We start from the raw sequence: 17,712 nt of genomic DNA, 5'->3' as shown, positions 1-17,712 counted from the left end.
TATGCAGTGTGTGTATATACAGTGTGCAGTGTGTGTGTGTGTGTGTGTGTGTGTGTGTGTGTGTGTGTATTTATTTGTGGTGTGAGATAGGGTATGTGTTATGGAGGCAGGGTGGCTGAGAGAAGCAGTTTATTCATAATGGTATTTTTTGTTGTTGTATATTATTAAAATAACTATAATATACCCTCTTACATCTTTATAGGGAGGGATGACACAGCATTCCTGGTAGTCCAGTGACTCCATTTGACACTCTGCCAGGTGCTCATGCTGTTCTCTCAGAGATTGAGAAAGCTTGTCTTTTAAGTATTATATTAGTCCAATAGAAAAGGTATCATTGCATAATGCAATACTCTGGTATTTTGGCATCTTGTCTGATGGCCTAATACGGCTTATCCAATCTACACTACATATACTTTTATATATATATATATATATATATATATATATATATATATATATATATATATATATATATTTGCCAGGCCCTTTATGGGTGAATTGCCTGCAACCTGCTGATGGCATTCCCGATTAGGATTTTATTGATTTTAAGTGTTTTTCTTTATAGTATATTCTATCTTTGTAAAATGTATCACTTTCATATTTTGAATGTTATCCTTTTAGCACTATGGCACTTTTTATTATTGTTTTTTATCACAATTATTTAATTTAGCTCCATCACTCATATGTCACTTTAATTCAGGATGATTTTATCCTTATAATTCTATAATTCTCATTAGATAAAGGTGTACTTCATTAATGAGCAATAATATCTACAATATGTTTTGTAACTCTACGGAGAGCCTACACCAGAGCAATGAGTACCGAACATGAATGTCTCCTTACCGATGACACAACACAGAAACAAGATGAGAAATTAATTCGGTGTATCGCCACTTTTGATGCAGGTTGGGACTGCATGATGGGAACCCTTAAACGCTACTGGCCGATCCTGACATCGGACCCAGATGTTAAACAAGTAGTCACTACATTCCCTTCCGTGACAGCACGGAGAGGAAAGAACCTACGGGACACTTTGGTACACAGTCATCTAGCCCCCCTAAAAAGAGGAGGCAAAGATTATTTACCAAAGGGAACATATAAGTGTGGACACTGTAGCGCATGCGAGTTCATAGACCAAAAAACGAAGGAATTCACTGACAGTGAGAAAAGGGAATCTTTCCCGATACGCTCCTTCTTTAATTATAGGACAGAGGGCGTAATATACCTACTCACCTGTTCATGTGGCCAAAAATATGTTGGCAAAACCTTCAGACCTTTTAAACTAAGAATAAGAGAACACGTCAACTCGGTCAGAAGACCTTTAGAGACTCCAATCTCGCGCCATCTCAAAATTCATCATCAAAATTCCGCTGATAAACTGAAATTCATAGGGATAGAATATATCCCACAAACCATACGGAGGGGAGATTGGGATAGAAAATTGAGACAACGTGAATCATATTGGATTTACAAACTCAAAACCTTATCTCCTGCAGGCCTAAATGAGGGCTTCTCCTTTTCAGCCTTTCTTTAAAAAGTGCTTAACTTTTCTGCACTCTCTCACTCAGGATGTCAATAAATTATAGGGACGTCCTCACTAGTCCTGTAATTTGAATACATTACACTGTAAATACACTACTTTTTGCATTTATATTTATATGTATATATTTATCTTATGTTTTGTAATGTCCTCTCGCAAGTCTACACCTTTAAATTAGGTATCATGCGACTAACATGACACTATCATAGTTCCATATAGGGGCTGCATGATCTTGTATCCTTCAGACTAACTGGCACCATGAGTATACCTATCAATACTGATGACCATGTCCCTTAATGACACTGGGGCATTATACATTAACTATAGGTTTCTTCCTGCCATCATTGTGGACCAAGTCCTGTTTTTCTTTTTACATATGGGCTGCATGAACTGGTACCACAAGTACACCTATTAATATTGATGAACATGTCCCCTAACTGGGGCAGTATACATTAATTATAGCTTTCCTTCTGCCATCACTAAGGACCAAGTCCTGTTTCCTTTGTCATATATGGGATGCCTGATCGTGCATCCTTTAGACCAACCGGCACAATAAGCACACCTATTAATACTGATGACTATGTCCCTTAATGACACCGGGGCAGTATACAGTAATCATGGGTTTCTTTTCTGCCATCATTATGGACCAAGTCCTGTTTCCTTGTCATATATGGGATGCATGATCATGCCTCCATCATACTAATTGGTACCATAAGCAGACCTATTAATACTGATGACTATGTCCCCTTATGATACTGGGGCATTATACATTAATCATAGGTCTTTTTCTGTTATCACCATAGACCGTGTTCGTTTTCTTTCTCATGGGGGCGGATACTATTCCGCAACTGTGTGTGGACACGCCTCTCCGCCCACGTCAGATACCGCGTATTAGTGACGCGACTGACAAGGGGCGCGGCTAGAGACACTCTACACACACACTCCCCACCCCTGGCACTACCTCCCGGTCCACGTCATATGACGCGACCAGCGGGGAGGCGGAACCCAGTGAGTGACGGATGACTCACGTGACTACACACGTGACCGCACAAAGCCGGCATTAATTATCGTGATATGTAAAGGTATTTAAACGGCTACAAGGACCATTACAAGCTCATTGCTCCTGACGACGGCGTGCTGAAACGCCGAAACGCGCGTCGAGCTAGCCTCTTTATTTATTTATTTATTTTGCACTTTATAGGTAGCACTTATGAATTAATTTATTTTTGATTAACTTAAGTTATTTAGACAGGCAGGGACTTGGACTCTGGTAGGCACTAGTGGATCATCCACTGTGCTGAGGTACTTAGGGACAGTCTACCCACTACAGGAGTCTCTGTTTTGGGCTTAGCAATTTGGGGTTTAGTAGGGTCTCTCTTAAAAGACTGCTTTTTTCAAGCCCTACCCTTTCAGGTCCTCTCTACTACTATGTACCACCTTACTGGGAGACTTTTTATCTGTGTGGGGGGATTACTTTAAATTAGGACAGCGATCAGCTTGCTTTCTTTTTTTAGTGAGCAGCTGCTTTTGCGCAATTCCCCTAGGATTGGTCTATTACTACCCTCCTGCCTATCTATTTTATTTACTTGTGTTTTCCCTTAGGATTATTAAAAGGTAGGGACCCCCTTTCCCTTATTACTCTCCACATGGGCTTCCTCTAGCCCTTTCTCTCTCCTTTTCTCTTACAATTATCTGAGGGTTATTCCCTATTTTGGGAGAGTAATATTGAGGGCTTTCTGGCACTGATTCATTGGCCACTTTTTCTGACCTCTGAATCAGAGCCATCACTATCTCATTTTTGCTGTTTTGTAACACAGTATTTCCCTTTTGTAAAACTGTTTCTTTTAGAGCTATTTTAATAAGCTATTTTAATAAGCCATAATATGTACTATGTATTTTTGGTATATCTTCTATGTAATCATGTTACTATTGTTTTTTTTTTTGTTTTTTTTATGCAAGCACATGTGCTTCTCTTGACATTATAGTTACATAACTGCTTATACTTTTTATTTTATATTGGGGGACCTTTTTTCCATGTGTGACATTTATTAACAAGTAGTATTATGTGGCTTTGTTGCCACAGAAACACATCTGGACATTTGGAAGAGAAAAGAAATGTTATGAACATCAGACATTTTCTTGGGTTCAAGAGTGACAGTTTCATCTAAAAGGAAACTTTTTTATAATCTCATGTACAGTGGCGTACATACCAGGGTCGCAGGGGTCGCGGCTGCGACCGGGCCCGGCCCACCAGGGGGCCCGGCTGCCCTGCGACCCAGGTATGTACCCACAGGGCCAGCCTCTTCTGCTGGGGGGCCCAGGAGCCGGCCACCTCCGGGCCCCCCGAGGCTGGCCCTGCTGTCACCCGTCTGGCTGGTGGGCGCGCGAGGGAGCACTGTCCCCTGGGTGCTCCCTCTTCAGCTCCCTCGCGCACCGCACTGAAACCGGAACCGGAAGATGACGTCATCTTCCGGCTCCGGCATCAGTACGCGGCGCGCGAGGGAGCTGAAGAGGGAGCACCCAGGGGACAGTGCTCCCTCGCGCGCCCACCAGCCAGCCGGGTGACAGCAGGGCCAGCAACACCACTGGACCCCAGGGAATCCCCCCAGCTCTCCCACAGGTAAGGAGGCTGGGGGGATTTAAAAAAAAAAACAACGTTTGAGTGTGTTAGTGTTAGTGAGTGTGTGTGTTAGTGAGTGTGTGTGTGTTAGTGTTAGAGTGTGTGTGTTAGTGTTAGAGTGTGTGTGTTAGTGAGTGTGTGTGTTAGTGAGTGTGTGTGTTAGTGTTAGTGAGTGTGTGTGTTAGTGAGTGTGTTAGTGTTAGTGAGTGTGTGTGTTAGTGTTAGAGTGTGTGTGTTAGTGTTAGTGAGTGTGTGTGTTAGTGTTAGTGAGTGTGTGTGTGTTAGTGAGTGTGTTAGTGTTATTGTTAGAGTGTGTGTTAGTGTGTGTGTTAGTGTTAGAGTGTGTGTGTTAGTGTGTGTGTCTGTTACTGAGTATGTTTGTGCGTCTGTCTGTCAGTAAATGTGTGCGTCTTTTCATGAGAGTGTGTGTGTGTGTGCCTTAAGCACTTACCTTTCTCCAGCGCCGGACTCCCTTAACACTGGGGATCTCTCCGTCCCCATCCGCCTCTCAGCTCCGAATGCACATGCGTGGCAAGAGCCACGCACGCATTCTAACCGCCCATAGGAAAGCATTACTCAATGCTTTCCTATGGACGTTCAGCGTCTTCTCACTGTGATTTTCACAGTGAGAATCGCAGAAAATCCTCTAGCGGCTGTCAATGAGACAGCCACTAGAGGCTGGATTAACCCTCAGTGAAACATAGCAGTTTCTCTGAAAACTGCTATGTTTTCAGCTGCAGGGTTAAAACTAGAGAGACCTGGCACCCAGACCACTTCATTGAGCTGATGTGATCTGGGTGTCTGTAGTGGTCCTTTAAGTGTATGTGTTTATGCATGCACTGGCATACATACCGCGGTCGCACGGGTCGCAGCCCTGCGACCAGGTGCCCGCCGCCATGTGTTGCGGCCCCAGCCTGCACAGAGTAAGCGCTCGCGCGGGGGGAGAGGGGGGGCCCCCCGGATCAGTTTTCGCACCGGGGCCCCATGGTTTGTGTGTACGCCACTGCTCATGTCATTTTTATGTTCTACACTCCAGACCCCTAAAGCACTTTGGCTTGCTGAAAAGCTTTATGTTTAAAGAGTGTGTCCTTTTTTTCATTTTGGGAATAGTGCAGATTTCAAAATAAATTTACACTTTTATAAATTTTACTGATTACACCTGCTTGGCTTGCATTGGGAAGTCTGTGATTGGACAGCGACATAAAGTCTGGGTGGGATTAGAAGAGGAGGGCTTGCAAAGGCAGCAGACAAGAGATCTGCCATTTTTGCAAACTGTTTTTAGTTATAACTCCAATGAAAAAATACATAATTAAATGCATGCAAGTTTTCATTTGGGGTATATCTACTAAACAGTGATTTTTATGTATTTTGTATTTGAGCAGTGGAGTGTCCCTTTAACTGTTTGTTTGGAGTACTATAAATATATGCATTGTAAAATGGATGTTAGGCTTGACAAAATGTCTATAGCAGAGCCGAAATATTCTCATCACGGTAAGCATTAAAGTATGGTCAAATACATTTTTTGTGTGCCCAAGCCACTTCTTTGTTTGGATTACTGAAAGTGTTGCAGCTCTGTTTCGAATGTGCACCTTAGGTCTGTTGTTTTAGTGGACGTGTGCAGTCCTGTTCTGTTTGCTGAGAGAGTTTGTGTGACCATCAGTGTATATCTGTATGTATGTGTAACCATGAGTGTGTCTGTTAAGTATATCAGTGTGTGATTGTGAACTAGTATTGCTGTGTTTCTAAGCATGTGTATCTCTGTGTATGGGTGTGTGTGTGTGTGTGTCGGGAAGCGTACATATGTATTTGTGTGTGTCTGGAAGCTTACATATGGCTTATTTATGCATTGTGTCAGACTGTGTGTTGTTTGTGACATTGTGGGGGATAACTGTGTGTATGAGAGTGACTGTCTTTGAGGGAGATGATTGTGGAAGTTGATTATGACAAGGTGACTATAATAAAGTAAATCTGACAGAGTGACTATGACAGAGTGACTATGACATAGAGTGACGCTGGAGGTTGACAGTAACAGATTGTGAAAGCGTGACTGTGAAGGGGTAACTCTGGAGGGTGACTGTGGGAGGGTGTAAATGTAGAAGGTGAATGTGGGAGGGTTACATTGGTTGGTGACTGTTCGTGGGGAAAGCCTTGTTGCTGTGTCCAGCCTCCCCACCTAATGTAAAATGTATGCAACTACATTTGTTTTTATTGTTGCTTTTTGTATGGGGCAATATTCCATGGTGGTCCAGTGGGGCTGTAAAGTTGCTCATTGTTAGTCCAGTAAGATGTGCTGTTGGACTGCCACTCTGAGTGATTACAAACCACTGTGAATGCTCAATACTGGCCTGTGACCACAGAGGAGCATTGACAGTGACCTGCACTCAGTGGGTGTGCAAACCTGCACCTCTATAAGAGTTTGCAATTGAGAGGGCCAATGATGAGATCTCCCCACTAGCCCATGCAACAGCATGACAACCCCTGGTTACTTGATCTCCCATTCAAAATGAAAGCCATCTAGAATTTTACTAGATAATGTAAAAATAAAACATTTTGTTTAGATTTTACTCCTATAACCAATTTTCAATTTGCACCTAATGTTATTTGTGGCTGGGAACTGAACATGTTTGCATTCGAGTCATATATGGCAACATGTTGTCCTCGTGTTGCCTTCTGAAACTACAGAATTCAAGTATTCCCTCACCAAATTTTGTCCAAATTCTGAATCAAAACAAAACTTTGATTTTGCATTATTTGCTCCACAGTAATTTAAAAACAAATGTTTCCAATTTTTGCTTATACTTTTACACACCCAGTGCAACTAAATAAAAAGAACTCAAAATAGATTTACATAACAGTCCTGATTGTTGAAAATGCTTAATATTCCTAGGATCTAAATAACGTTTTGGTAGTTAATACAAACCCAAAACCAACCCCCCTTGCCAACCATACCTCTTACTCTATGCTTACACTAACACTAACCATATAACTACCCTAACCTTACCTTTAACCCTAACCCTACACTATCCCTAACCCAAAGACAGAATTAACCTAAACCAAGCGATACTCTTACCTTACCCTAACACTAACCCTACTGTAACACGAACCCTACACCTAATCCCAAGGAACCCCCTGGTATAATCAGTACTGATATCAGCAGATGGGATTCCTAGTTAAAACAGCAGATAGTGGTATGTTGCCGCCATCTATTGGCTGTTTTCATTATTACAGGATCATTTTCCTGCATTACTGAATCAAGAATGCTTTCCAAGGCGATCACAGTGTAATCAGTGCTGGGCAGCTGGCAAAGCCCAACACCAATCACAACTGACCTAATATGTACCAATTCTAATATTCTTTTCATTTTGATACACCAAGTTCTGGATTAGATCCAGAGTGGGCCTCTTGAATCAAATTATAAATGTATTGATATTTGTTTTAAAAGATTGATATACATTACAGAGTTAATTTTGTCGACTAACAATTTTAGTCAAATTTTAGTTGACTAAAATGTTTGAAATTTAGTTGACTAAAACTAAAACAATTCAGATGACTAAAAACGACTAAAACTAAAATGGCATTTTAGTCAAAAGACTATGACTAAAACTAAATTGAAATTTGACGTCAAAATTAACACTGCACAGAGGGGCTGTGGAGGGGGCAAAAGAGACAGACCAGGACTGGGGAGAGAGACACTTAGAAGGCTAGGGAGGACATAAAGAGACACAGAGGGCCTGGGGAAGAGGCAAAAAGTCAGATAGAGGCTTTAACTAAACCTCAAGTTTTAGTCGACTAAAACTGGAGATTTTGTCAACTAAAAGAATTCACATGACTAAAATACAACTCAAACTAAAATGGCTTGACTAAATTACTAAAATTAAATAGCAATTTGCTAATTTATATATATATATATATATATATATATATCTAAATACTTAACCCCATAATGACCGCGGACATACAGGGTACATCAAACAAAAAACGGTTGTTAACGACCATTAACGTACCCTGTATGTCTGCGGCGAATTAGTGCACTGGGGAGCATCCTGCAATACCCCCCTTCTTTTCACTGCTGGGCCGCCGGGTGATCGCTCCCCGTGTCGAGAAAAACGGTATATAATATGTGTGGGTACACTAAATGAATAAGAAGAAAATTACAGCTAAACACAAACACAGCAGAAATTTAAAAACAGCCCTGGTCCCAAACGGTAAGAAAATTGAAAAGCGGTCCGGTCACTAAGGGGTAAAAGTTAAATTTAAATTATTTTGTGCATCCTATTTTCTGAAACAATCTTCTTGGATACTTAAAACCCAATTCAAAACTGAGATCAGGGAAAACATATTAGTTAACATCCTGTTTATATCATATAAAATGTCAAATGACCAAGGATGAGAGGATGTAAAAATCAGGCCAAAGGCCTTTGCTGCCATAGATACTAAAAATGGTCACTTGGGGTAAGTACATCCAAAACACTAATGCTGTTGTTTCCTAATAATAACCTTAAATAGTGACAGAACTATTGTAAAAAAAAAAATGGACCCCCATGTAGGGCACGGGCATAGGCGTGCGCACGGGGTGTGCCGGGTGTGCCTGGGCACACCCTAATCCCCGCGGCACGCCTGTGAGTCCTGCAGGAACACTGTTCCTGCAGGTACTCTGCCGCCCCCAAATGCCCCCCTCCTCCTCCCCCTGTCATGGGGGGGGAGTAAGAGGTGATGGACACCCCCCCCCCCCCCATCGGGCGGCTCTCTCCATACAACAAGCGGCGAGGGAGCTGTGTGCTCTCTGCTCCCTTTCGCCGCGCGCCGCTTGCTGATAACGGGAGCTGGAATATGACGTCATATTCCGGCTCCCAGCTACAGCAGACAGCCCGCGCGGTGAGAGGGAGCAGAGAGCACACAGCTCCCTCGCCGCTTGTTGTATCGAGAGAGCTGCCCGACCCACTGGACCCCAGGGACAAGTCCACGCCAGCTCTCCAGGTAGGGAGGCTGGGTGGACAATTTTTAATTAAAAAAAAAAAAAAATTGTCAATGTGTGTGAGTGTCTGTGAATGTATGTATGTGTGATTGTCTGTAAGTGTGTGTGTGTCTGTGTGTCTGAGTGTATGTCTGTAAGTGTGTGTGTGTCTGTGTGTCTGAGTGTATGTGTCTGTAAGTGTGTGTGTGTGTGTGTCTGTGTGCCTGTAAGTGTGTGTCTGTGAATGTGTATGTGTCTGTAAGTGTGTGTGTCTGTGTGCCTGTAAGTGTGTGTGTGTGTATGTGTGTCTGTGAATGTGTATGTGTCTGTAAGTGTGTGTATATGTGTGCATCTGTAAGTGTGTGTTTGTGTCTGTGAATGTATGTGTATGTGTGTCTGTGAATGTATGTGTGTGTCTGAGTTTATGTGTCTGTAAGTGTGTGTGTATGTGTGTCTGTGAATGTATGTGTATGTGTGTGTGCATGTGTGTGTACGCGTGTATATATATATATATGTATATATTTATATATATACACACACACACACGAGTGTATATTTTTTTTGGGGGGGGTGGGAATCCTGGGAGAGATCCCACACTTTAGTCCCCAGGACTTGACCCCTGCCGGCAGGGGAGATCTCCGGATCTCCCCTGTCGGCTCATGCAGAGTTGACGCTATCTGAGTGCCGGCTCTGCTCTTAGCCTCCATGGGCCGGTGGGGAGATCAAAGATCTACCTCACCAGCCCACAGCAGCATGGAGGGAGGCAGGAGAGGACACGGGGAGCTCTAGACAGAAGCTCCGCCAGGTTCTTCTCGCGAGATCTGAGCGTTGCCGCGACAATGCTCAGATATCGCGAGAGTGAACTCTAGCCCCGCAGGCTAGAGTTCACTCTCCCTTGGACAGCAAGGATCCCCCCTGCCTACATAAGGTAAGAAGGGAGGGGGGTTATTTACTAATCTGCCCTTACCTTCACAATCCCTCCAAACATACAGCGCACACACACACACACACACACACACAGCACCTACACACATACAGCACCCTAACTCAAACAGCCTGCACACACGGCACCCTCACATACACAGCACCCACACACACAGCACACAAACAGCACCCTCACAAACACACACAGCACCCTCACACAAACAGCACACTCACACACAGCACAATAACAGCACCCTCACAAATACATGACACAAACAGCACCCTCACACACACATATCACACAAACAGCACCCTCACACACACAGCACACTAACAGGACCCTAACACACATACACAAATACCCTCACACACAGCACACTACCAGCACCCTCACACACAAACCGCACCCTCACCCACATAGCACACTACGAACACCCTGACACACACATCACACTAACAGCACCCTCACACACACACAGCGCACCAGCAGCACACACACATACACATGCAGCGTGTGTTTGTGCTTTAGGGGGCACACCCTAATGCAATAAGGCTGCGCACGCCTATGGGCACGGGTGGACAAAATGGTAGATAAACAACTGCTGTACAACTCGCACAATACTTTTACAAGTTCTACAATCCTTGCAGGGTTATAGTCATGAACAGTTAATGCGTGTGAATATAGGTGTGCTTTGGTATAGAGTATGTGCATGAATGTTTGTGTATTTGTGCATAATGCTGATGTTTGCGGATAGTGTTTAACTGTGTTTTAACAGTTTTAGGGCTTGCAAGCAAGGTGTGTGTGCGTACTCTGTTATCGTTTGAATGCAGAGGTGTGTAGTGTTGGTGTTTGAATGCTGGGCTATTGTTGTGTACATTGTTGGTGTTTGAATGCAGTGGTGGTGTTTGTGTGTAGTGTCAATGTTTGAATGATGAGGTGGGTTTAATTTATGTGTTGTGTTTGCATTTGAATGCAATGGTGTGTATAGCATTAGTGTTTAAAAAATAGGGGTGTATTAGTGTGTGGAGTTGGCATACAAACCAGTGGTGTATTTGTGTGCAGGGGTGTTCCTCAAACACTGACACATTTACAGCTAAACACTGACACACATACACGACACACAGACTGGCACGTCCTTAAACACTTTCACACATGTACAGATATATATGCTTACACTCATCGTCTCTGAGTCCAGCTCACACTTGTCTCCCCCCGGGCATTGGTGAGGCTGTCTCACTCCCAACAAGTGTCCTTACAGGTTGCAGCCCTATCTCAATATATTTCACAGCAGTAAGTGCTGGCAGTGCTAGCTCTGCCAGCAAGGGCCCCGTGGCAACTGCTAGCCTTCCTTGCATCAGAAGGCCCCCTCTAGAGCCAGGTGCACTTGTGTGCCTGGCATTATCTACCCATAAATCAAATTGCACCATATCTTTTTTATTTTTTTTTAATAGCACTGAAAACTTTAGCTAATCATTGTCATTGCACTTAAAATTAAAATGGATATTATTTCAATTCAGGTTTGTCAACATGTATTACATTTATGTAAATAAATACAATGCATTATTTTAAAAAAAAATAATTGTAGATTTCGAAGAGTTTGAGTTAAACTAGAAAACATAACATAACAAACAGTATAACAGTGCAAAAAGTTGAGAAAGAAACACCAATAGGAATGGAATCTGTAAGAGTAAATATGTTTTACCCGGATATTCCTACCCATTTAAATGTAACTCTAAATATAGCACACTGCATGCTTTACCAGGAAATATCCTGCCTTTATATATGTTAAGACTAAAATGTGACAAACGGCATACATTTATACATTCATTAGTATATTTAGAACTTTGCCTTACTATAACTGTATTAGGAACGTGCAATAAGGCTCTTTGTTCACATACTTTGTTATCTGGTTTTCCATATGTTACAAACTATCAATTCTGGGTCCATTCTAATTCATTATGTGTGCTTTTAAAGGTACAACTGTTTGTCTGGCTAATTTGTTTGAATATTTTCAATCTCCATGACCGTTCTCAGTAGAATTCCCCTGTGCTTTCAGAAAACTCTTTACTTTAACCCCTTAAGGACACATGACATGTGTGACATGTCATGATTCCCTTTTATTCCAGAAGTTTGGTCCTTAATGGGTTAAATCCTATTCTCCCAATTCTCCAATAACTCACCATCGTATTCCCTACATCTTTCTTCCCTCAGAAGTGTATTTCACAGTAGTTCTTGCTGACATTTCTTTAGACAAATTCTCGCGGAACCAAATCTAGAGCTTTACATATTGCATATCTCACCTTGACATATTTAGCTCATTTGGAGAACTCTGGGTTTTTTCCACAGCGAGTTTAGTGAAGATTCCTACTAGAACCATGAAGGCCACTACTCCACAGATGATGTACACGATCATGTTAGTCTTGTCCTTGCTTGGATCATCGACTGAGTCTTCTCCCCGAGAAGGGTTTTTTCCCGTGTTGGCCCAATTTGGAGTATCATAGTTAGAACATGTATTCTGGTCTAATCTTCCATGCTTGAACTGACAACAAAAACGATATCCACATGTGCCACAACAGTATAAGTAGCTACTGGCATTGCAATTAAATGGGGGGTCCCATTGACCCATTACATCGTAGTACCCTCTGCAACGATCTGCTAGAGCTTTCTGTGTTTCTGTTGTTAGGAGACTTTTGGTGGTCCCACGAAGCCCTTCTTCGTCCAGACCAGACTTTGTGCTAGGAGCTCTGGCTCTCACAGACAACAGGTCAAACAAAACAAGGCAGCAAATTGCAAGACAAACATAACACTCCATCCCAAGTGTCTTCCTAGAATACTTCCACACACCTTTGTGAATAACACAATCCTTCTTATTGCAACCTTGTCATGCTAAAAAAAACAACAACACAAACCGTGACACTTTTCCCTCATTCCTGTTACAATTCATTGGCGAAATAAAAAAAAAATGGTGGGGGTGGTGGGGTCCGCCTTGCCCTTCAGTATGCAAAAATGCAAAAGTGAAGCCCTGTGTTAGATTTATTTTTAGTAAATCTATATCATCCTTTCTTTCTGTTCTTCCATCTTTACAAGGGTTGATCTGGTGTATCACTGATCACAATTTGTGACAATTATGTATCAGGTTTTCCTTAGTCCAGCAATGTCATGGTTTACGTCTTTCTCCTGTGTTCTAAAAATGTGTCTGTCTTCTTTAAGGCTGTAATAACTATTTTCGATTCTTCCAGCACACTGTTCATTTCATCCTTTTTAATGACATCTCTGCAGAGGTCAGAATGCTACTAATGAGCAAAGTGTATTGGGGGATACAAAGGAGATATAAAGTTAAAAATGAGCTCCTGGATTGCTCTTGGTGGCTCTCTAAACGGTCTCTTCACTATGGCTTGGTCTGGTGGACTGTGGACAACAGCCAGAAATCAGAGCTGGGAAATTAAGCCGTGGACGAATTAGATCAAGGACACAGCACAGAACCAGCAGTAGTGCAGACTTTATCGATGATACATTCTCATATATACACAGATTCAGTACTTTATAAACTCATGCTTATGTAAATGCAAAGAGCTAAGAATTAGGTGAAAATGCAGCACATTTTTACATTTCAACTAATAATTACTGAATAATAATAATAATAATATATTATATATATATATGTAATATTTTTTTAAAATACATTTTATTTTTAATTAAGTTTTATTTCAAAATTGGCTAAAGCAGCCTATTTGTGAAAAAATCTTATTACAAATCAGCTATTTAAGCCCCAGTTATGTCATTCCAATTCCTATTCTCTACAAGTCGAAGTTTAGTAAATAAACCCATGAGTGCGTCTCTAGACTTGCAAAATATAATATAAATAACAACTTTATGTATAATAGCATTGGTATGTAGTGACAAAGTATTTCATAACAAGAAATTATGATTTAAAAAAAAAAGAGAAAAATATACAAATGAAACAATTGATGATGTTTAAAAAAAATTGCTTCCCCCCCCCTCCCCCCCCCCCAACTTTAACCTTGTACACTATTTGTAATTCATACACATTTCTAGCAATTTAATGAAATCTGTTAATTAATACAATGCCATGTCTGTTTGGAAAAAGCTGTGCATGATTTCGCTTTACATCCCTGCTTCACTACTGACTCCTAGCCCTAGGGTTTATTTGTCCTTGACATAATCACTGCATGTTGTTTTTCTTTTTTTACATGGCTATTTCTCTCCTGACAGTGCAAAAGTCCCTTTGCTATATGTTGCTTTCTTTTGTTTTGTGTTTCATTACCTCATCGGACTTGGGCATATGTCCTGATGAAAGTTTGCTGATGTAAACTGAAACGTTGACAAGTTCTATGGATTAAAACCCTTTTCGTTTTTTACAAGTCCTTGAGTACTGGCTTCATTTGGCAGATTATATTTTTGTGCAGCTGAGCACCGGGCATTTAACCAAGAGGAAAGCAGGAGTACAAAACACCAACAAATTGTATGTGAAATAGAGTTATATGGACATATTTTGTTGGATAAGCTTTTCAAATTATTTAAAAACGTATATTAGATAAACTTTTAAAATATATATTTTTCAAAATAATATAGAATATATAAAGGAAAATGTATTTCTTCTTACCGTAATTTTCTTTTCCTGGTCATAGGTCATGGCTCCTCTCTATCCCTAATTAGATGGAAACCTAATTAAACAGAAGGTATAAGTAACCCCTCCTACAGCTCCCACCTTGTCTTGTTTCCAGCAATATCCCAGGGCGGGATCTCTGTGCTGCCATAGCCTATGACCAGGAAAATAAAATTATGGTAAATAGGAATACATTTTCTTTTTTCTTGGCCATATCAATGGCAGCACAACAATGGGTAATACCCAAGCAATAACCAAGAAATACACAAGACTTCCAAAATATGAATGCAAATTGACAACACACACACCTCATAAGGACATTGGGAAAAAAAACATTGCCCACTATTGACACATTAACAAAATGACAAACTCAAATGTATTGGTTGAGGACCAAGCAGCCATTTACCTATACGTTCCAAGGAAATTTGGCTACTGACACTAAAGAGGGAGAAATGGCTCTAGTGGAGAGCAAACAGACCTTCAGGTACTGTAACCCCTAGGGCTTTGTATACTGAAAATAACCAAGACTATCCATCTGCTGATGGCTAATATTGTGGCTTGAAGACCTTTACTGGTCCATTAGTAAAGATAAACAGACTATCAGAATTTCTTAGAAATAGATTTTAAGACATCTATCTCGGACAGGAAGAGAAAGTTTCATTACTCTACTCTACTTTATAATCAATAGGCTTTAGATATATTGTGGAAGGCAGTAAAGGGTTCTATGCAAAATAGTGCTTGAAGATCTGATATCCTTCAGCCCGATGCTAACAGTTCCTTAAAATGGTTCACTTCTATTGGAAGTTCATGGATCCACCTATTTAAACTTTCAACTTCAATGTCTCAGTGCACAATTAATGCGTCTCTACCACTGTTGAAACCCATTTACTCTGCTATAGGTACCTTTCTACCAAGCCCCAGCGACTCTTCCAATTCCCCTCACAGTTAATTCCCATATAAAATTATTTGCTTATTAATTGTTGCCGAACCGGATTGGATTTGACCCTTCTTTTGGATATTCATATGGACTGATTTACTGTCGCCAAACTGGATTGATCTTTAACAAATCTTCTGGATTTCCCCTATTACTATTCAAAGTAACCTGGATTATCACCTAAACATCGCTCTCAATCCTGGTGATTATCCTTTATTCTCCCAGACCGGCCTCTCATACTGGTGAGTAGTCTGTATTTTTTATTTGTTTGACAAATATATTGTTTACATTTACTACAGATTAATTGTGCCCCCCCCCCCAAAATAATTGTCAAACCATTTTAAATGGAGACTACTGCCTCTACACAGGCTTTTCAAGCCCTACAAACCAGAGTTGAATTACTCACGCAATCTATCCAAGAAGTCTATTTAAAAGTGACTGATATTCAATTACAAGTTGATACTTTAAGATTTCAAGCTACTGCACATACTCCTGAGCCAAGGGTTTAGAAAATTTAACGGAGATAGAACCTCATTTTATTCATGAATGTAAACTTATGTTTTTTTCTCCAACCAAGAACCAACTTTAATGATGATGTAAAAGTTAAAACAATAATTTCCTTATTGCAAGGGGACCCTGCCAAATGGGCTTATCAATTAATTGAATCTAATGATCCTTGTTTATTAACTTTAGATCAATTCCTCATTGAAATGAATAAATTATATGAAGATGAAAATAAAGACAGAGCAGAAACTCAATTACATTCCTTAAAACAAAGGAGAGAGGTAATATTGAGGAATATGTTTCTTAATTTAGAAGACTTTCAGCTGACACATCATGGAATGAATCTGCCCTTAAATACCAATATCGGATTGGTTTATCAGAACCTCTTAGAGATGAATTAGCTCAAAGTGGTATTCTCTCCTTCCTCAAATAATTAATTGATTTATCAATCCAATTAGGTTGTAGATTTATAGAGAAACATAAGGAAAAATGCCAAACTTCACTATGTACCAGACTGCCTTATTCTTCAAACAATTCTTCATCTTCTCCAGTTAACCCTAAACCTGCATCTATGGAGATTGGTTCTTACAGGAGACCAGTAATAGCCGAAGAAAAATTAAGAAGGAAGATACTTCATTTATGTATACCGTATATTGTGCCTCCTCCTCTCATCAACTCCCTGATTGTCCCCTCATTAAACTGAACAAGATTGATAAGTCCACCATGCTTGTTTCCTCCAATTATTATATTTTAAAGAACCATTTTTCAATAACTTTTTCAATTCTTGTTAATGGAAGAATAAACAACCTTTCAGTTGTAATTGACTCAGGAGCTAATGGTTGCTTTATTAACAAAAAAATAGTAGATAAAGTAAGTATTCCTTTTCCTTTCAAATCATTATTTTCGATTGTTCCGTTTCTTCATATGGTGCAACTGTATATCAAACTACCACACCTTCATTAACCATCAATGATATTTATTCTGCATAAATCTCCTTTGATATGATTTCTTCTTAAATTTTTGACATAGTTCTGGGCTTTCCTTGGCTTATTAAAAATCCCTCCATCGATTGGTCTAATAATTCTATTTCCTTTCATTCAAAATTTAGTAATTCTAATTGTGAAAAACAATGTATTGTAGGATCTACCACCCTTAACATTCCAGATCATTGTGGTGAAAGCCACTTCGCCACTGGGGTTTGGAGGGGACTACTTGCCAGCCTTTTACCCTGTGACTATGGCCCCTTTAATTTATTGTGGTTGAGAGACCATAATTGTGGCTATTGGGACTTTAAACAATGGTTATTCGACCTCCCGAACAGTCGAAGTGTCCGCTATTCGATATTCGAACACGTGGTGGGGGCCATCCTGTTCGCATGGACCAAAACCACGAATAGACTTCAGGGGGACTTAGCCGCAAATGCCCTGGAATTATTTTTGGCATGAAAACCTTGTGGTTCCCGGTCGGTCCTCCAGCGGCACTTACTCCCAACTCCTCTAAGTCCATGGTATTCCATAAGTATGGATTTTATTGTTGTCCTGCCTTTGTCGGAGGGCAATACTTGTATTCTACTATTGTAGACCGTCTCACAAAAATGGTTAATGTCAT

General features: G+C 40.7%; 1 protein-coding gene across 1 annotated transcript in view; it reads right to left on the bottom strand.

Annotated features, from left to right (window-relative positions):
- The window catches only part of LOC134568892 (protein shisa-9-like), an 81,802-nt gene extending 68,344 nt beyond the window's left edge, over positions 1 to 13,458 (bottom strand). The window contains exon 1 of the mRNA XM_063427593.1: positions 12,340 to 13,458. Within this exon, the coding sequence (XP_063283663.1) occupies positions 12,340 to 12,851 (512 nt within the window). The 5' untranslated portion in view covers positions 12,852 to 13,458. The remainder of the gene's footprint in view (positions 1 to 12,339) is intronic.
- Between the last annotated feature and the right edge of the window lie 4,254 nt (positions 13,459 to 17,712).

This window comes from Pelobates fuscus, chromosome 7 (assembly GCF_036172605.1).
Source record: "Pelobates fuscus isolate aPelFus1 chromosome 7, aPelFus1.pri, whole genome shotgun sequence".
NCBI classification, from domain to species: domain Eukaryota; kingdom Metazoa; phylum Chordata; class Amphibia; order Anura; family Pelobatidae; genus Pelobates; species Pelobates fuscus.
Note: the sequence above shows the minus strand (reverse complement) of the source record. Positions and strands in the feature narration are given on the sequence as shown.